This window comes from Oncorhynchus clarkii, chromosome 28 (assembly GCF_045791955.1).
Source record: "Oncorhynchus clarkii lewisi isolate Uvic-CL-2024 chromosome 28, UVic_Ocla_1.0, whole genome shotgun sequence".
Lineage (NCBI taxonomy): Eukaryota > Metazoa > Chordata > Actinopteri > Salmoniformes > Salmonidae > Oncorhynchus > Oncorhynchus clarkii.
The window spans coordinates 10734444-10756260 of NC_092174.1; the positions used below are offsets into that span (position 1 = coordinate 10734444).

At 41.1% G+C, this 21817-nt stretch overlaps 1 protein-coding gene across 4 annotated transcripts; it reads right to left on the reverse strand.

Moving 5' to 3' along the window:
* Positions 1 to 3002: 3002 nt before the first annotated feature.
* Positions 3003 to 21817, reverse strand: LOC139387033 (zinc finger protein 644-like). 4 transcript variants are annotated; one of them, XM_071133003.1, is made up of 7 exons: positions 21734 to 21817; positions 20107 to 20208; positions 8757 to 11322; positions 4906 to 5472; positions 4618 to 4743; positions 4304 to 4409; positions 3003 to 4035 (listed from the first exon to the last, which is right to left on the reverse strand). In XM_071133003.1, exons 3-7 carry the CDS (start codon positions 11305 to 11307, stop codon positions 3840 to 3842), a joined length of 3546 nt encoding a protein of 1181 aa, XP_070989104.1. In that variant the 5' UTR covers positions 11308 to 11322; positions 20107 to 20208; positions 21734 to 21817; the 3' UTR covers positions 3003 to 3839. The 4 variants fall into 4 exon arrangements, with proteins under 4 accessions (XP_070989104.1, XP_070989102.1, XP_070989103.1 ...); XM_071133001.1 differs by lacking the exon at positions 21734 to 21817 and adding an exon at positions 20988 to 21105; XM_071133002.1 differs by lacking the exons at positions 20107 to 20208; positions 21734 to 21817 and adding an exon at positions 20988 to 21100.

Here is a 21817-nt window from a genome sequence, read left to right on the forward strand (position 1 = left end):
CCAAATACAGGACCATTCTGGAAGAAAACCTGATGGAGTCTGCAAAAGACCTGAGACTGGGACGGAGATTTGTCTTCCAACAAGACAATGATCCAAAACATAAAGCAAAATCTACAATGGAATGGTTCAAAAATAAACATATCCAGGTGTTAGAATGGCCAAGTCAAAGTCCAGACCTGAATCCAATCGAGAATCTGTGGAAAGAACTGAAAACTGCTGTTCACAAATGCTCTCCATCCAACCTCACTGAGCTCGAGCTGTTTTGCAAGGAGAAATGGGACAAAATGTAAGTCTCTCGATGTGCAAAACTGATAGAGACATACTCCAAGCGACTTACAGCTGTAATCGCAGAAAAAGGTGGCGCTACAAAGTATTAACTTAAGGGGGCTGAATAATTTTGCACGCCCAATTTTTCAGTTTTTGATTTGTTAAAAAAGTTTGAAATATCCAATAAATGTCGTTCCACTTCATGATTGTGTCCCACTTGTTGTTGATTCTTCACAAAAAAATACAGTTTTATATCTTTATGTTTGAAGCCTGAAATGTGGCAAAAGGTCGCAAAGTTCAAGGGGGCCGAATACTTTCGCAAGGCACTGTATTATTATGAATGGCCAGTTAGCTAACGTAAACTATAATCAGCACCGACCTGTACCTGCGCTAAACTCTCTCCTGGCCCCTTAAACTAAATCTGAATTTGTCCTGCTAGGTGACCTAAGCTGGGACATGCTTAAACCACCTTAACAAGTCCTAAAGCAATGGGACTCTATCAATCTTTCTCAGATTATTACCAATCCCACAAGGTATGATTCCAAAACCCCAGAAAAGTCTACTCTCCTCAATGTTATCCTCACAAATAATCCTGATAGGTATCAGTCTGGTGTTTTCTGTAATGACCTTAATGATTACTGTTTTATAGCCTGTGTACGTAATGACTACTCAGTGAAACGACTTGTCCTGATTTGTCATAGACGCTTGCTAAAAGACTTTCATGAGCAAGCCTTTCTTCATGACCTGGCTTCTGTAAATTGGTATAGAATCAGCTTGATCTCCTCTGTCGAGGAGGCTTGGACCTTCTTTTTTTATATTTTCAGTGATATTGTTAACAAACACACCCCCATAAAGAAAATGAGAATTAAAAACAGGTTCAGTCCCAGGTTCGACCGTGGTCTTGCAGAGTTACTCCACCTCAAGAATTGCATTTGGCGAAAGGCTCAGCACACACATACTCAGGCTGACTGGCTCTTGTTCAGACAAATGACAAATAAGTGCACTTGGGCTATCCGGAAGGCCAAAGTTAGTTACTTTAAGGAGCAGTTCTCTCTCTCTGGGTCTAACCCCAAGAAGTTCTGGAAAACGGTTAAAGACCTGGAGAATAAACCCTCCTCCTCACAGCTGCCCATGTCCCTTAAAGTTGATGATGTGGTTGTTACTGACAAGAAGCACATGACTGAGCTTTATAATCACCACTTCATAAAGTCAGGATTCCTATTTGACTCAACCATGCCTCCTTGCCCATCCAACGTTTTCACCTCCCACCCCTTCTAATGCGACTAGCCCCGATGCTCCTCTCTCTTTTTCCCCCACTACAAAGTTTCTCCCTGCAGGCGGTCATTGAGTCCGAGGTGCTAAAGGAGCTCCTTAAACTTGACAAAAAAAAAACATCTGAGTAACTTGGTCCTTGGTTTTTGCCCTAGCACTACACAGCTGATTCAAATAATCAACTAATCATCAAAATTGGATCATTTCAATCAGCTGTGTAGTGTTAGGGCTAAAACCAAAACGCTGCACTAATTGGTATTTTGACCAATCAGATACTTATCCAATAATTGGGCAAAAGAATAGGGCTGCCTGTGTTGAATGTAGACAGCGAAATTGCCACGACTAGCATCGCAGCTATTGAGATGAGTGAAATGCAAGACTTCTGTGCATGGGACAAAAGCAGCTGAGAAGTTGAGCCTCAACGCTCTTAGCTGTTGCAGAAATCGACCCACTATGCTGTTCACTTTCTGCATCTATGTCACATAGCCAAGTCTACCTGTAACGCAGCCATAGACAAACTACACTGAAAAAATGTAAACTCAGCATGCAACAATTTCAAAGATTTTGCTGAATTACAGTTCATATAGGATAATCAGTCAGTTTAAATAAATAAATTAGGCCCTAATCTATGACTGGGCAGGGGCGCAGCCATGGGTGAGCTTGGGAGGGCATAGTCCCACCCACTGGAGGGACAGGCCCAGCCAATCAGAATGAGTTTTCCCAACAAAAAGGGCTTTATTACAGACAGAAATAGTCCTCAGCACCCCGTCCCCTCAGACAATCCAGCAGGGGAAGAAGCCAGATGTGGAGGTCCTGGGCTGGCGTGGTTACACATGGTCTGAGGTTGTGAGGCAGGTTGAATGTACTGGCAAATTTTCTAAAACAGCTTATGGTAGAGAAATGAACATTCAAATATCTGGCAACAGCTCTGGTGGACATTCCTGCAGTCAACATGCCAATTTCATTCTCCCTCAAAACTTGAGGCATCCATGGCATTGTGGTGTGTTAAACTGCAGTGGCCTTTTAGGTGCACCTGTGTAATGATGTTTAATCATAATAGTAAATGATGCAAGTGAAAGTCAACCAGTAAAATACAACTCGAGTAAAAGTCAAAGTATTGGGTTTTAAATATACTTACAGTAAGTATCAAAAGTAAATGTAATTGCTAAAATATACTTAAGTACCAAAAGTAAAAGTATAAATCATTTCATTCTTTATATTAAGCAAACCAGACGTATATAGCCAGAGGCACACTCCCAATTTACAAACGAAGCATTTGTGTTTAGTGAGTCTGCTTAAGTAGTACTTTTTAAAGTAGTTTATACTTAAGCACTTCACACCGCTGGTGTATGGAACACTTGTGGGATCTTTTATTCAGCTCATGAAACATGGGACCAACACGCATTTATATTTTTGTTCAGTACAACAGTTGGCAACTGCTAAAGAAAACACCAACAGGTCAATCCAGATGACAAAACCATAGTTTTATTTAGAACATCAAAAAAAAATTCAGCATAATATCGGTATGATATACATTTAAACAAATTATTTCAAAACATTAAATACAGGTGAGTTACTCATGGAAGGCAGCAACAATCCACACTGTGACTGCATTATCGAGAACACAAACTGTGACTGATAAACCCTATTAATTTAGGAGTTTGAGTTAATATGCAGATAACTGCTGTTTGTGACTCTCACCCCCCCCCCCCCCCCCAAAAAAAAAATCCATCCATGTTTTGAACCTTATGTTCTGTGATTAACTCACACGCCATACTTACCGATATTGATAGGAAATCTGCCTGAGGATTAGTTGATGACTATCCATTTTTCTTTACCCAGAACCCCCTCCACGCATAAACAAATGGTAGCAATATGATTTGAATACAGAAGAGGATTGTATTTGTCCCATTTTCGTGTGTAGCATAAATGTCAATATATTATTATACAGAGAAAGGGTGCTCCCAAACTGGACCAAATGGACAGAGAATTCAGTAATCTGAGGTAAGAGTTGTCTCTATTGGAAATGGCTTCCACACTACATTACTGCATAAACAAAGAAAACAGTCAGCCCACATGGAATCATATTCCTAACATGGGACATTTAAAATGCTGATAAAATGTAACAATATACCAAAAAATAAAAATGTGTTTTAAGAGATTAGGTAGTCAAACTCCTGAAATTGTGTGTTGTAATAGTGGCCATTTTTTTCTTCAATTGTATAAAACTGAAGGAACATCCAATGTTCAAACACATACACTCAGCTGAACCAAAATATATACTTTTTAAAAACCTTGGCTTAGGAGGCAGTGTGAGTTGCCAGTGACGGGGTCTGTCTGTCAGAGGTGGGGTAGGACGGGTTCCTGGGCAGTGAGGTGACCTCCCTCATGCCTGCTCCTGTGTGGGGGACACTGGCGTTCATAATGTGCCTTTGTAGATGCTTTATCCAGTCCTCCTGGACCGACAAGGGGCCCTGGAAGACCAGGTCACAGAATCTGCAGAGGATCCAAACATAGTAAGACCCCCTCATTCAGAAGTGGGCATCAAAGACAGTAGAAGCTTCAACCAACTCTTTGAAATCAAATATCTTTGGTCAGCTTAACATTCCTTTTAAAGCATCACAACAAATAATGCATTGAATAGAGCTTCGCCCCAATTTAAAATCTGAGTAGTAAAAATGTAAATGAATAATACAATCATTTCCACCAATGGCATACAGTATGTGGTCAAACTTTGTGGCATATAAGATGAGGTACAGAGTACCTGCAGGTTAGCCTATACATCTCCTCAGGTGCGTGTGGCATAGTGGGGGACATCTTCTTCTTGGAACCAGGCCTTGATCTCTGCCTCCTTTGTTTACAGTCATACGCTGAAACATTAAGAACAGGGCAAGAGCAATAGGCTCAGGTAAGTTCAGTCTTGACTGGTGACCATGTGTGCACTTACCAGGGAGTCTGTGTGAGGCAGTGACATTAAGGAAATCATTGTGTTCACTGTACAGTAGTAAGGCTGTAAGAAATGTGCAGTAGTGATGTTACTTTGTGAACATGTGCCGCTGATGATGCGAAGGCACTTACTTGTTCCCTCCAGCAAGGCAGTGCTCTTTCGTTTTGCGTATGCCCGCAAGTGATTGGACAGACTAACACCGCTATGGAAGGTTGCCTTGCAATGGACACACACCTTCCTGTTGAATTCACCTTTCTCTGTGAAACAATATTGAATGAAAATCGGTCACATTTTTGACCACATCAGGAATGGTTTTGCACGCAAACGTAATCCATTTGGCATTCACATCTTTCATGCTAACATTTTGTCTTTGGTTAACAGCCCTTTATCCCAAACTTTACATTTAGCCTTGGTCTCACCCGATGTAGAGTTTGAGAGTGTTGAGTTGACTTGTGCTCCTCTACCGTACTCGCTGGTGGAGGAAACTGCCAGGGCGCTTCTTGCCGTTTGAGATGAAGTCCTCAACTTTGAGTCCTCCTGACACTTCCTCTTCTTCAGAATTCCTATCAAGGCACTCGAGAGTGAACCCTTTACCTCCAACTTAGTCTCTGCCTGTTTATCCAATGTTTCCCCTGATAGAATATACATGGGCACCAGTGGTTTGGCATTGTTGTAGAGGTTCTGAATGGGATTCCGTTTAGAGGGTGTCAGGTGATTAGAGGTGACCTGCTTTGAGGGGATTCTGGAATGGGAGGGGATCCGTTTCTTGCCCAGAATCTGCAGAGCTCTCTGGAACTCTCTCTTGTCACGCATCAGCTCCCGGAGCAACAACATTGGGGACTTGGACTTCGTGGCAATGGATTTTCCGAGCCGTTTCAGATGGCCCCGAACATGGTTAGATAGCCCAGTCTTATTATCAAAAGAGTCCCCACATAGTGGACAGGAGTGCCATCGGACAGGAGCGCCCTCAGACCCAAACTTGGGTGCTGAAAACATAGCAACAACAGAAATAATTGGTCAAAACATTCTTTGTATGCCAAGGAAATTAGTTCCCATCCCAATTCAAAATTAAAAAAACAAATTATTGAGTAATGTTTTCCACAAGTACATAGAGTAGCTAGCCAAATGTGATAAGTAACCAGCCAGGTTCCCTGTGCCGGGAGGCGAGGAGTTTTTGCCGGAGGAGCTCTATTTTGGTGGCCTCTGGTACATTCTAATGTCTTGATTCCATCCAAAATACACAGCAAAATGTATTTCTTTGTTCAGTGTAGTGTAGGGTGTCCAATCAAAAACGCATCTTTTGAACAATGGTTCAAATAACATGTTAATTGTGTAGATAATCCTCTAAGAAAACAAATGGTCCAAACCTCATGTCTCTTATCATAATCCATTAAAAACTTATTGGAGTTTTTACCCTTATAGAAGGGTCAAAATTAGGGTGCTTAAATCAATGGAAAACAGAGAAAAAAAGAGGTCATATATCAGGAAAATAGCATGGCATCAGCTAGGCTGGATGCTGTGTGAGAATTAAGGCTACAGACAGGTTCACCGTTGAACTCATCATCTTTCTTCTCAAATCCGGAGGACATAAAACAATATATAAAAAGGTAAGCTAGATGATGATTTTGAAACAAGATGTGGTATTTTCATATTAATGCAATGTTCCTGTTATTTTTCAAAGACATCTCACAAAAACAAGTGTATCTCTGTGAAATGTTAACGTGTGTACCCCACGCTTTTTATTTTCAATGCCTTTTACATTTAATTCAGCTTGTGTCATGCTAAATTTGCTATTTGCGACCCACGGAAACAACTTGGAAGACACAACCACAAAATGTAAAATCCTCAAAAAATCTCTTTAAATTCACTTATTTACAGTTTTACTGCAATATATGCATTGCCACAATGTTTGTTCTTCAAATTATGTATTTTATTAAAAATGAAAAAATAAGAAAATAGCCCACATTATCTTGAAAAATGTATTAAAGGTTCAAATGAACAAATAAAAAGGGTTATATCAGTCTTAAGTATTATATCTTTCTGATTTAACATAGCCTAACTGTATTTAAAATTATTATTAGGTAGGGCCCTATAAAATCTTATTTATTTTTTGTCCGATTCCATTTCTTGTTTTTACAGGTTTCTGTTTTCCCATTTTTTCAGGTTTTCGCTCTCAAAATCACACTTTACTAGAAAAACAACAAAATTGGAGTCCACTTTCGAGGGCTGCAAAAAATCGTAGAAATGTATTTTTGGGTGTAGTTACCCTTTAATTCAAGCGTGCAATGAACAAGAGACTGTTTTTAAGCTGTGTTTTTATAGTGCACATGTGATGATAGTTTGAAAAACAAATAGCCACTAGATTGATGAAAATAATCCTGATATAAATCTGCCAGGTAAACATAGGCTACTTTGTAGTTAACATTTAATTGAGAAGGTTTTTGGGAAAGCCTATCAATCTACCAGAAGACTGTCTTCATTAGCATCATCGCTAATGGCTATACAAAGTGTTAGACATGCGTACTGCGCGCGCGCACACACACACACACACACACACAGGAGCATTCTCGTTGCCTCTTCAGAAAGTTGCAGGAAATACGAATCACTCATGCATTCTGTTCATGTCCTATGATAAACTTGGGCAAAATAATACATTTAGCGGTGTTGGGGAAGCTACTCTGAAAATAAACTCAGCAAAAAAAAAGAAAAAAGAAACTTCCCTTTTTCAGGACCCTGTCTTTCAAAGATAATTCGTAAAAATCCAAATAACTTCAGATCTTCATTGTAAAGGGTTTACACACTGTTTCCCATGCTTGTTCAATGAACCATTAATAATTAATCAACATGCACCTAGGGAACAGTCGTTAAGACACTAACAGCTGACAGACGGTAGGCAATTAAGGTCACACTTATGAAAACCTAGGACACTAGAGGCCTTTCTACTGACTCTGAAAAACACCAAAAGAAAGATGCCCAGGGTCCCTGCTCATCTGCATGAACGTGCCTTAGGCATGCTGCAAGGAGGCATGAGGACTGCAGATGTGGCCAGGGCAATAAATTGCAATGTCCCTACTGTGAGACGCCTAAGACAGAGCTACAGGGAGACAGGACGGACAGCTGATCGTCCTCGCAGTGGCAGACCACGTGTAACACCTGCACAGGATCGGTACATCCGAACATCACACCTGCGGGACAGGTACAGGATGGCAACAACTGCCCGAGTTACACCAGGAATGCACAATCCCTCCATCAGTGCTCAGACTGTCCGCAATAGGCTGAGAGAGGCTGGACTGAGGGCTTGTTGGCCTGATTTAAGGCAGGTCCTCACCAGACATCACTGGCAACAACGTTGCCTATGGGCAAATCTGGTGCAGTCCATGAGGATGAGATGCACTGCAGTACTTAATGCAGCTGGCTGCACCAGATACTGACTGTTACTTTTGATTTTGACTCACCTTTGTTCAGGGACACATTCTATTTCTGTAAGTCACATGTCTGTGGAACTTGTTCAGTTTATGTCTCAGTTGTTGAATCTTGTTGTGTTCATACAAATATTTACACAGGTTAAGTTTGCTTAAAATAAACACAGTTGACAGTGAGAGGACGTTTCTTTTTTTGCTGAGTTTATTTATGTGTCCAGGTTAAACGTGGGACGTCCCTCATTATAAACAGTCGGTTAAATTCATGGTTATTGCATCATTTTCAGATCTATTAGAAGTGATTAATAGAACAATGTAATTTTATGAATTGACTGGCCAGAGATCAGGGCATTCATCAGCAAAGACGCAGTGCAAGCTGATAGTAAAATGTTATTGATGAAATCAAAGTGTGTCAGCTGTACGTTTATTTGCGATTCATAACTTACATTTTACCTTACATTTTACCGGTACTACCAGTAGTAGTAGGCCAACCGATAACACCACGACGGAATGCGTTTGAAGTGATGATGCGCCACCAAGAACAGCTAGCATGTCCAGCAAAGTACATTGCCAGTGGCACGTACACACTTCGTGCAGATCAGCAGGTGGGGGCTTTTCGTGGCACCCGAGACGAGACAATCGAAGGAGGATGCGGTGAGCAAAGTTACTGGGCTCGAATTTAGTCACGCTTGATCTATATAGATTGATGCTTCTAATTGTGCATGTTATAAACCACTTTTTTTTGATGGTGATATGTTATTCTCTATGGCTGGATTTATGGATTTTTTTCCCCAATGCTACATTTATTTAGATCTAGGAAAATAAAGGAAAAAGATAATGGAAAATAGTACCTTTTTTCAGTCGTATTGCACCCATCTTTCGACGGATGCGAGGTTTCCTGTCTTGAGAAGCCACCTGCTCTCGTGATACCACATGGCGTGCATTGTAATTCAGTCCAACTCTATGCAGATGCCCTCTCACGTGATTGGATAATCCCACACCCGACTCGAACTCTGCAGGACAGTAAGGACAGGTCTTCCGCTCCCCACCCCCTTCCAAATCAGCATCTAAAAAGGGTTCACTTACTGGCCCTGAGTTGGGCGCAAGGTTCTCTCCAAAAACCTGTGTTTCTATGCACTCTTCCTTGACAACAGGCTTCTGCCGATAATTCCTGTCTTGACCTTTATCAGACAGGTCTTCAGAGGTTCCAAGGACTCCTTTCATAGACATTCCTCTGCTAAAGGAATTACCAATGTACGGTTTCTCTTGCTTGATTTCACTTTTAGCGAGAATTTTATTGTTGACATCTGTGCCATCACTATACTGGAAGACATCATTATTATCACCGTCTTCCATCACCTCCACCATATTTTGCATTTTCTGGCTTTGCAAATGTTTTGGTAAAATGAAGTAAGAATCCTGGTCAACGGTATTGCGATAAGGGGTGGACATTTTTCTTTTGGAAGGTGATTTTTTCCTAACTGGCATTTCTACGACAAGTTTAGAGACATGCTTGCGGTTGAGGTCTGCACTATTACCTTCCCTTAAACTGGAATCACAGCCAGAATTTAAGATATTATTCTCCAACTTAGATGCCAATAAATGTTTGTGGCCATTTGAAGAAGAATTTGGATTTTCTGAAATTCCTGACAATGTTCGTCCTAAATCATGATCACCATTTGTGCCCTCGACAAAAAAAAAACCTGTGGTGACATCATTTTTTTCATTCCTCTGCTTCGCACGTCTTTGTCGAGACAATAGATGATTTATTGACTTGTCAAGTTTTGACTCTGTGGTTTGAGACTTGAAGCCTCTTTGCGCTCTGTGAACTACCTTATCCTTTTTGAAAAGATCCGAAATGTCATTTGAATCACAAGGCAAATCTGTTCTTTTTCTGAAAGCCAGTTTTTTCACAGATAATTTTGATGTCAGCTCTGAAGCAAATGAATTTACTACTGTGGGTTTCCTAATGGGGAAGTGCTTCTCAGAAGGTGATTGTGCATCCTCATTTCTTTCTCTACTCTGGAAAACGTCATGCTCCTCGTATGTCTGATTATGACGAATCTCAAGATGATTTTTGAAGATGTTTTTGCTTGATGTGCCATAAGAACAATGGTTACAGGAGTAGGAATGAGGTGTTTTATCATCTTCCTTTGACCTAAACACTCTGGGTTTATCTGGCTCGTCGAGGTTTTTACAGAGACTGTGTTCTTTGTTCATGTGTCTCTCAAGTTCCAACACAGTCACAGCCATATAGTTACAATTCTTACAGTCGTAGTACCTCTTGTCCTTCTCATGAGTCTTGGCATGTTGAACAAATGTATTTGGACAATTTGTTCCAAAAGTGCACTGGGGGCACTGTAGCCTTGCATCTGTGCCCTCATCCTTCAATTCATTCATGCCCTTGATCTCCTCCATGAGTCTCTCTCTTCTCTCCTGGTGAATGGTCATGTGACGAAGGAGAGAATTACGAAAGCGGAACGACTGTCCACACTCTCTGCATATAAAAGGCTTTGGAATGTTGATCAGACTGGGCGGATCTGTGTGAGTCCTCATGTGCCGGTGCAAATGATTCTTCTCCTTGAAATTGATGTTGCACTTTGTGCAAGGAAAAAACAATGGCTCCTCCTCTGAACAAGAGTCAGTGAGCGGTTTCCCTTTCAGCGTTTTAAGCCTGTGAGCCACTCTTGTCTCATGTGGATTTCTTGCAGGCGCGTTGAAGATAAGTTGCTTGATGGCCTCTACAGTTCCATTGGGATACGGTGCTTTCTTCCTTGTCAGTGATTGAGGTTTGCAGCGTTCTCTCAAGGATTGGACTTTGTTGATGGGAACAGGGTCTTCTAGATCCTCATCAAATACGTCCTTTGTTGACTTGAGGCTCAAATCAGAGAACAGTTCCTCTGAGGGATCTACCATGACCACCATGTCCATTTTGCGTTTCCTCCTCCTTTGGCTGTTTGGGGGAGGATCTGCCGTTGGTGGCTCCTCCACAGGAGAATCATCGTGGTCGTCCCACAGAAACTGCATGAATTCTCTCTGAGGGTCCCAGCACAGGGGATCCTCATAATTATCCATTGAGTTCTCTGAAGATTCTACATCGAAACCCCATATCCCTGTAGTGTCAATGTCCTGCACAGTCTTCAACTGAGTAATACTCTTTTCCTCCTCCAAGCTGTTAAATTCATCTGATTCGAAGGCCTGGTGTGAAGAAGGTCCATTCACAGACAACACATTTGTGTTTGAGAGATCATCAAGGACACTATTTTCTCTCAGAGGAGAAGTCGGAGGTCTGTCCAACGTTTCTATAAACAAGGGCGTCTGATTTGTCATTAGATCTTGAAAGAGATCTAAAGGGTCAATCACATCTTTCTCTTCTTCATCAATACCAGTCAGATCAGACATTTCTGCAGCTGAACTCTAGGAAAGAAAAAAAAGAAAAAAGAGCAGAAAGTTGTTTACTTTGCCCATCAATCATCTAGCTGGCTACACTTGCCAAATATGGTACCTCTCCTTTAAGAACTCTCTACCACCACCAGTGGTGCCTGCTATTGGTGCACAGCAACAAAAAAAAACATTACTTCTGAGAGCTGCTGCAAAATATGATCAATTGTATTTATGTACAGTACCAGTCAACATTTTGGACACACCAACTCATTCAAGGGATGTTCTTTATTTGTACTATTTTCTACATTGTAGAATGATAGTGAAGACATCAAAACTATGAAATAACACATATGGAATCATGTAGTAACCAAAAACAGTATTAAACAATCAAAATATATTTAAGATTCTTCAAAGTAGCCACCCTTTGCATTGATGACAGCGTTGCACACTTTGCATTCTCTCAACCAGCTTCTTCCCTATATACATCACTGGCTACTTTAATAATGGAACACTATTCACTTTAATAGTGTTTACATATGTGCTTTACTCATCTATGTATATACTATATTCTATTCTACTGTATGTTAGTCAATGCCACTCGACATTGCTCATCCTAATATTTATATATTCCTTAATTCCATTGTTTTACTTTTAGATTTGTGTGTATTGTTGTGAATTGTTAGATATTACTGCACATTTGGAGATAGAAACACAAGCATTTTGGTTCACCTACAATAACATCTACTAAACGTGTTTGTGACCAATACAATTTGATTTGATGAGGAAGTCACCTGGAATGCATTTCAATTAACAGGTGTGCCATGTTAAAAGTTAATTTGTGGAATTTCTTTCCTTCTTAATGCGTTTGAACCAATCAGTTGTGTTGTGACAAGGTAGGGGTGGTATACAGAAGATAGCCCTATTTTGTAAAAGACCAAGTCCATATTATGGCAAGAACAGCTCAAATAAGCAAAGAGAAATTACAGTCCGTCATTACTTTAAGACATTGTCAGTCAATCCAGCAAATTTTGCAAAAACAAACAAGTGCTATGATGAAACTGGCTCTCATGAGGAACACCACAGGAAAGGGAGACCCAGAGATCACTCTGCTGCATAGGATAAGTTCATTAGAGTTAACTGCACCTCATAGGCTGACCAAACCGCCTGCGTCGCGTGGGCGAGCGTTGCAAAATACATTTAGAAATCTATGTTATTCAATTATTGCACCCACACTGCTCGCGAGAGTCTGCGTTGCCAAGGGCTAAAATAGAAATCAGTTCTATTTCTGACCTTGATCACGCTGCAAGTCCTGCCTCTCCAATCTCCTCATTGGTTTATAGAAGCAGGTACCCACGTGCCATCTCCTCATTGGTTATACCCACGTGGGTGACTGAAAGATGAACGAGGTCGGTGGCGGTAACGCACCTAATTTATGAAAGTTGCCAATCGCAATAAAGTCAAGAGAAGAAAAAGCTTGGAAGGAAGAGAGATGACTAGAGACGATTCGGTTGACCGTTTTATGTGTGGATTCATTGGCGGAGTAGAGGACCTTGTGCATTTCAGGTACAATAACTCAATGTTTATATCCCAGGACAAATTAGCTAGCAACTGCAAGCTAGCTAAATAGGACAAATTAGCTAGCAAGTGCAAGCTAACTAGCTAAATTGCCATAAATGTTTAATGCATTTCAACCTGTCCCCAAATTAATATAATTGGTTCAGAGTTTTTATATTTTAACCTGTGTGTCGTGATCGCGTTTGGTGTGGGGGGGACAAAATTAATTTATGCACGATGGCGCACGCGCGCAGCTGGTTTGGGTTCCGTGTCAGATTGCAGCCCCAATAAATGCTTCAGAGTTCAAATAACAGACACATCAACATCAACTGTTCAGAGGAGACTGTGTGAATCAGTCTTTCATCAAATCAAATTGTCACATGCACTGAAAACAACAGGTGAAAACATTACAGTGAACTGCTTACTTAAAACTTCTTTGGGATAGGGGGCAGCATTTTCACTTTTGGATGAATAGCGTTCCCAGAGTAAACTGCCTCCTACCCAGTCCCAGATGCTAATATATGCATATTATTATTAGTATTGGATAGAAAACTCTCTGAAGTTCTAAAACTGTTTGAATGATGTCTGTGAGTATAACATAACTCATATGGCAGGCAAACACCTGAGAAAAAATCCAAACAGGAAGTGGGAAATCTGAGGTTTGTAGTTTTTGAACTCACCCCTATCAAATACACAGTGGGATATGGGTTATTTTGGCTTCCACTAGATGTCAACCTTCTTTAGAACTATGGTTCAGGCTGCTCCTGTGAAGGGGGGCCGGATGGGAGCTGTTTGACTAAGGGGCCTGCCTGCAGCCGCGTTCTCAGTCACGCGCTTTCACATGAGAGGCATCTCTCGTTACATTGCTTTTCTACAGACAACGGATTTCTCCGGTTGGAACATTATTGGACATTTATGATAAAACATCCTAAAGATTGATTCTATACTTAGTTTGTCAAGTTTCTTCGACCTGTAGTATAACTTTTTTAACTTTTCGTCCAACTGGACCTGAACGCGATTTTGGATTTGTTTACCAAACGCCCTAACAAAAGAAGCTATTGGACATAAATTGACATAAATTATGGACATTATCGAACAAAACAAGCATTTATTGTGGAACTGCGATTCCTGGGAGTGCATTCTGATTAAATATTTATAATGCTATTTATGAATAATGTTGACTACCCAACATGGCGGATATTTCTCTGGCTGGTTTAGGCTCTGAGCGCCGTTCTCAGATTGTGCTTTTTTCGTAAAGTTTTTTTGAAATCTGACACAGCGGTTGCATTAAGGAGAAGTTTATCTAAAGTTCCATGCATAACACTTGAATTTATCAACATTTATAATGAGTATTTCTGTGAATTCATGTGGCTCTCTGCAATATCACTGCATGTTTTGGAATTACTGAACGTAACACGCCAATGTAAAATAAGATTTTTGGATAGAAATATGAACTTTACCGAACAAAACATACATGTATTGTGTAACATGAAGTCCTATGAGTGTCATCTGATGAAGATCATCAAAGGTTAGTGATGAATTTTCTCTCTATTTGTGCTTTTTGTGACTCCTCTCTTTGGCTGGAAATATGGCTGGGTTTTTCTGTGAGTTGGTGGTCACCTAACAATCGTTTGTGGAGCTTTCGCTGTAAAGCATTTTTTAAATCAGACACTGTGGCTGGATTAACGAGAATTGTATCTTTAAAATGGTGTCTAATACTTGCATGTTTGAGAAATTTGATTGATGAGATTTCTGTTGATTTGTATTTGGCGCCCTGCAATTTCATTGGCTGTTTGCGAGGGGTTCCGCTAGTGGAACAGGGTTCTAGACAGGTCAACTGCATTGTTGGTTAACGGCTTGTAAGAAAAATACCCCAAAAAGATAAGAAATGAAACAAATAATTAAAGAGCAGCAGTAAAATAACAAGTGAGGCTATATACAGGGGATACCGGTACAAAGTCAATTAGCGGGGGCAGCGGTTAGTCGAGGTAATTGAGGTAATATGTACATGTAGGTAGGGTTAAAGTGACTATAAATAGATAATAAACAGAGAGGCAGCAGCGTAAAATAGGGGGTGGGGGGCAACGCAAATAGTCTGGGTAGCCATTTGATTAGATGTTCAAGAGTCTTATGGCTTGGGGGTAGAAGCTGTTTAAAAGCCTCTTAGACCTAGACTTGGCATGGTCGAATTGCTGCAAAGAAGCCACTACTAAAGGACACCGTGGGGCATGAGGTGGTGGTGTGATGGTGCTTTGCTGGTGACACTGTCTGTGATTTATTTAGAATTCATGGCACACTTAACCAGCATGGCTACCACATCATTCTACAGCAATAAGCCATCCCAACTGGTTTGCACAATCATTTATTTTTCAACAGGAAAATGACCCAATACATACCTCCAGGCAGTGTAAGGGCTATTTGACCAAGAAGGAGAGTTATGGAGTGCTGTATCAAATGACCTGGCCTCCACAATCACCCAGCCTCAACCCAATTGAGATGGTTTGGGATGAATTGGACCGCAGAGTGAAGGGAAAGCAGCCAACAAGTGCTCAGCATATGTGGGAACTCCTTCAAGACTGTTGGAAAAGCATTCCTCATGAAGCTGGTTGAGAGACCAGCTTCATTGAGAGAGTGTGCAAAGCTATCATCAAGACAAAGGGTGGCAACTTTGAAGAATCTAAAATATATTTTGATTTGTTTAACACTTTTTTGGTTACTACATGATTTCATGTGTTATTTCATTATTCGTAGAAATTTTTTGAAAATTGTAATAACGAAAAACCCTTGAATTAGTAGGTGTCCCCAAACGTTTGACTTTTGACAGAAGTATAAAATGTAACATGTAAACTATTGGTCCCGTGTTTAATGAGCTGAAATAAAATATCCCAGAAATGTTCCATATACACAAACAGCTTATTTCTCTAAAATGTTTACATCCCTGTTAGTGAGCAATTTTCCTTTGCCAAAATTATCCATCCACCTGACAAGTGTGGCATATCAAGAAAATTATTAAACAGCATGATCATTACATAGGTGCACCTTGTGCTTGGGACAATAAAAGGCCACAAAACACAATGCCACGTATGTCTCAAGCTTTAAAGGAGTGTGGAATTGGCATGTAGATTGCAGGAATGTCCACCAGAGCTGTTGCCAGAGAATTTAATGTTAATTTCTCTACCATAAGCCACCTCCAATGTCGTGTTAGAAAATTTGGCAGTACGTCCAACCGGCCTCACAACCGCAGACCAAGTGTATGGCGTCAGGTAGGCGAGCCGTTTGCTGATGTCAGAGTGCCCCATGGTGGCAGTGGGGTTACGGTATGCGCAGGCATAAGCTAATGACAACAAACACAATTGCATTTTATCTATGGCAATTTAAATGCACAGATGCCGTGACAAGATCACGAGGCCCATTGTCGTGCCATTCATCCGCCTCATATTTCAGCATGGCCCCATGTCGCAAGGATCTGTACACAATTCCTAGAAGCTGAAAATGTCCCAGTTCTTCCATGGCCTGTATACTCACCAGACATGTCACCCATTGAGCAAATTTGGGATGCTCTGGATCAACGTGTACAACAGCGTGTTCCAGTTCCTGCCAATATCCAGCAACTTCGAACAGCCATTGAAGAGGAGTGGGACAACATTCCACAGGCCACAACCAACAGCCTGATCAACTCTGTGAAGGAGATGGGTCGTGTTGCATGAGGTAAATGGTGGTCAACCTAGATACTGACTGGTTTTCTGATCCACGCAACTACCTTTAAAAAAAAGGTATCTTTGACCAACAGATCCATATCTGTATTCCCAGTCATGTGAAATCCATAGATTAGGGCCTAATGAATTTATTTCAATTGGCTGACTTCCTTATATGATGCATGTTGAGTTTATATTTTTGTAGGTAAGGCTCACTTTTGCATTTGTAAACACTTTCACAATGGAGAAGAAATATACTGTTATTTAGCCTAGCTGTAAATAAAATAACTGGTTTACAGAAATTTTTGATATTTTGTTGGATTACATTTCATATATAGTGCCTTCTGAAAGTATTTTCAACCTCGACTTTTCCAACATTTTGTTGTGTTACAGCGTGAATTTAAAAAAATGTATTAAAATGCACTTCGTCGTCACTGGCCTACACAAAATACCCCATGATGTTAAAGTGGAATTATGTTTTTCTAAACTTTTACAAATTAATTTAATTAAAAATTAAAATCTGAAATGTCTTTAGTGACCAAGTATTCAACCCCTTTGTTATGGCAAGCCTAAATAAATTCAGGAGTAAACATATGCTTAACAACTCTCATAATACACTACATGACCAAATGTATGTGGACACCTGCTCATCACACATCTCATAACAAAATCAGGGGCATTAATATGGAGTTGGTCCCCTCTGCTGCTATAACAGCCTCCACTCTTCTGGGAAGGTTTTCAACCAGATGTTGGAACTTTGCTTGATCCGTTCAGCCACAAGAGCATTAGTGAGGTCGGGCACTGATGTTGGACGATTAAGCCTGGCTAGCAATCAGAGTTCCAATTCATCCCAAAGGTATTCAATGGGGATGAGGTCAGGGCTCTGTGCTGGCCAGTCAAGTTCTTCCACACCTATAGACAAACCATTTCTGTATGGACCTCGCTTTCTGCACAGGGGCATTGTTATGCTGAAACAGGAAATGGCCTTCCCCAAACTGTTGCCACAAAGCTGGAAGCACAGAACCGTCTAGAATGTCATTGTATGCTGTGGCGTTAAAATTTCCCTTTACTGGAGCTAAGGGGCCCAGCACGAACCATGAAAAACAGACCCAGACCATTATTCCTCCTCCGCCAAACTTTACAGTTGGCACTATGCATTGGGGCAGGTAGCATTCTCCTGGCATCTGCCAAACCCAGATTCTTCCACTGGACTGCCACATCGTGAAGCATGATACAGCATTCCAGAGAAAGTTTTTCCACTGATCCAGAGTCCAACGGTGGCAAGCTTTTGTTCGGTACGTTTACATCGCTAGGTTCTTCTTTTTGTCATGCTATGTCCTTGCATGGTGAGGATGTCGTCCCTGGTCTCTACGATTGCATACTGCAGGGTAGATTGAAAAATTCAGTAACTGGATGTTTTAGATAGCCTTCTCGCTCATCTACCTGCTGATAGGCGAGACGAGTTGGTCGGTCTGATTCTGAGTTTTCCAGTTTTGTTTTCTGAAAACGCTGACACGTACAAACTTGATAGAACACGATATTGGCATTGGGGATGCTGACCTCATCCGTCAGCGGTTCTATAGAGTTTCTTCAGAGAAACAGTGTTGTCTGGATGCTGAGATCAGGTACATGCTGGAGAGTGATATTGCAGAGCCTTCCTTCTCCAGCTGAGCTTCTCCCTGTATCTTGGTCAGTAAACCGGATGGGACAAACAGATTTTGTACGGACTACCGTAAGGTAAATAGTGTCACTAAGCAAAATTAATTTCCTCTTCCTCGGATGGAGGACTGCGTTGATCAGGTCGGAGTAGCAAAGTTTGTGAGCAGGTGCCACTGACGCGTAAGGCACACAAAATCTCTACCTTTATTACACCCTTCGGTCTGTACTCGTATTTGGTTATGAGTTTCGGCCTGCGGAACGCACCTGCCACTTTACAGCGCCTTATGAATAGGGTTGTCTCCGGTCTGGTTGGGGGCACTGTTTATCTGGACAATGTATTGGTTTATGCAGATACTTTAGGAGCATCTGTCCCGTATTCAAGCCTTGTTCGACCGCCTGGCTGTGGGTCGCCTCACTATCAACTTGGCAAAGTGGGAGTTTGCTCAGGTGACAGTTACGTTCCTTGGTAAGGTGATTGGACAGGGTGAGGTGCGTCCTGTTCGGGCTAAAGTGGTAGCTATTGATGCCTTTCCACCGCCAACCTCTACAACTGATGCGTTTCTTGGGAATGATTGGTTATTATCATAGTTTCAGTAGGAACTTTTCTACCATAGTCACTCCCCTGACAGATTTGCTGAAAGCTAAGTGGGTTTAAGTATAGTCTCCTCTCTGTCGCAGGCTTTTGATGACGCAGAGGTTGCTTACCCCAACTCCAGTGCTAGTTACTCCTCGCATGGATTTCTCATTCCTCTGCAAATCACATGTCCTGCTGCAAGCAGATTTGTCCGGTGTTAAGAGGCCCGTTTGAAAATAAACTAAGAAGTTTAACTGTTATCAGTTGAACTACTCCGTGGCGGAAAAAGAAGTGCTAGCACTCATTTGGGCGCTACAACACTTTGAGGTGTACATCAGGTCGGGTGTTGTACCTAATGTGGTCTACGCCGACCATAACCTTCTCACCTTGAGGTCTATGATGTGTCCTAACCAGAGGTAATGAGATGGTGTTTGTATTTACAGGAATTCCATCTCGATGTGTGGCACAGCAGGGGGTCTGATAATGCCGTTGCTGACGCTCTCTCTCGTGCAAAACTGTTCCTGAACGCGTCTGGTCCTATTGATCAGTGGACATGCATTTTCTTTTGCGTGTGGTCCCAGAGTTGTGACGTATGCGTGTAATTTACGTGACCAGCTACTGCTTATTTTGTGTTGTCCTCGTTTCCCCTCCCCCTCTTTAAGGTTGCTTCCTGTGCACAAAGGTTGCTGAGGTCTGGGGAGGACAAGGTTGGCTGTGGCAGATGGGTTAGGGTTAACTAGAGCAGTATTTTGTTGGTATATATATATATATATATATATATATATATATATATATATATATATATATATATATATATATATATATATATATATATATTTGTTGTTGAATATTTACATTTCTAGTTTTTTGATTGGTGTGGTGTTCCAGTGTCATTGGTGGTCCCCGGTTTTATGAGGAGTGACGAATTCTTTCTCTCTGGTCATTTTTCTTAATAGGATGTCGGTGTGCGGAGCTGGGAGGGTCATCAGCGAAATGGAACACCTCTGGGCTCGGGTGTGTCCCGGGGATAAATACACCTTTCCCCCCCATACACCGAGGAGACACGCTTATTTTTGGTTGCAGCATTTTAGGGCTTCTTCGTGTTAGTTTGTTTTGGCACCCCTCATTATCACCATCGTTGTACGCATCTACTCACTTACACTACCGACTACACACACACACACCATTGTTACTTGTATATAGTTTTACCTCCGCATTGTCTCCCTCCATGTTAAGGGTTACGAGCCGGTTGGTAACAGTAGTAATTCATACATTTGCAAGATTTCTTTAAACTGACAATGCTGTGAATTGTCTTGTGCAAGTTTGACACAATACCTGTTTAGCAAAGGTTTCAGCGAGAAATGATTCAGCTAGGAGCTTGCAGGGGATCTGTAGTCTTGCATGATGTCTTCTTTGATGCTAATGAGCATTTTGAATCTGAGAGTAAATAGACCCAAATATATTGATAAGTCACCTTGTCCATGAGAGATTTAGATGGTTATCAAAACATCACGCCAGTGTAAGCCTACACGAAACACAGACCTTATTTTAAGTGTTTCTAAAATCCCCCATGAAAGGTGGAAAAACAATTTCCCTCTTTGCCCGCTAGGTTTTATGGGGCTCTATACACTGTGGGGCTCTATACACCCCTGGTAAGCATCCCATGAGGGTTTGAATCCCCACAACAATCTATACAGATACATTTTCAATAGAAAAAAATATAATTTTTCATGTACATAACGACAGCAAGGTGAGCGATGAGTGGGCTAAATATGCCTATTTAAGGACACCTGTCAAGTAAGCCATAAATGCATGAATGTCAAAATACATATCTTATAATAAAATGCTAATCGATCACCCCTTACTCAAGACCGATGGGTAACGTTGTTGATGAGCAGTTGACAGTTATGCATTCTATAGTAAACTTTCTAGCTATGCGTTGCAGAACTGTAGCCCAGCTATGCCAAAGCAAAGCGTAACCTTTACACTCGAGCACCAACATAGCGAACTAATCGTGGTCTTCCTCGAGCCCCATAAAGATCCAAATGTGCTTTACTTCTCTTTAAATCTTCCTGTTGTTGGACGCTTGTTATACCCTAACCTTACCCAGTCCATACCAAAACAAAAACCTCCACCAAAACCACACAAAAAACGCCGGACATTTTTGAGCAATACCGAGAGGTGACAATATTGTTAGAGAAGACTTGAAACGTTACCTTTGAACGGTGTAAATGCAAACGATATGCACTTTAATCGTTGCATTGAATTATTGCTCACTTTCGTCTTCCATCCATTTCACAGTCGCCATTTTCCTTGGTCTACGTAGGTTAAACCATTTTTTTGAGAGGGAATACAAGAACGACACAAATGCATTAATGAGTGCACCTTTTAATTGCACAACATTTTTCCAGTGTAGAACTAGGGATATAATATAACATTCACAATGTAAGTAATCATTTCATTATACTTCCGTGATCTTTCATAAACCTTTTGTCACCGTGATAAGCTTCCCCCGCAAGTGAAAGTGGTTTGTCCCAGATAGGCGGCATGAAAAATCCCGAGTTGATGATCATCTACCTAGTTTATTATAGGTAGAAGATTGGGTGGACGCTACTGATAGCCGGTTTGAAATGGTTATTTTATTAAAATCGAATACATTGACATGTTAGATGGTAATTTCCATTCAATGTGTATATTTTTTTCTCTGTCTGGATCACATTTGGGTTTGTGAACACCTTGCGGATAGGATACAGTTATAGCCAACAGTCATAGTAGCACAAGATGACTGGCAATCAAGACAAATTACACAGCCTCTTTATCCTCGCTGTGTAGTAACGTGTCAGCTAGGCTACGGTTGTGAGCTCTTACCTGTTAAACGTTGTAATATTTCCACTAATTCTACCCCCCTCCCTCACTCATCGTCATATAGGATATTCAAATAACGCATAAAATCTTCATGTACCTTTGTATAGCCAACACTCAATGCATGTTGTTTTGAAACCTGCCAGTCGTTTTGGTGTCAAGAGGCAGCCGCAACGCGCGGCAC

Bases quoted from the DNA above. Each gene is read 5' to 3' on its own strand.
- LOC139387033 (XM_071133003.1), bottom strand. From the start codon at position 11,307: ATGTCTGATCTGACTGGTATTGATGAAGAAGAGAAAGATGTGATTGAC. The intron at 5,473-8,756 runs GTACTATTTTCC...CTATGTTTTCAG, and splicing joins TGCAATACGACTGAAAAAAG to CACCCAAGTTTGGGTCTGAG. The intron at 4,036-4,303 runs GTACTCTGTACC...GATCCTCTGCAG, and splicing joins ATGTATAGGCTAACCTGCAG to ATTCTGTGACCTGGTCTTCC.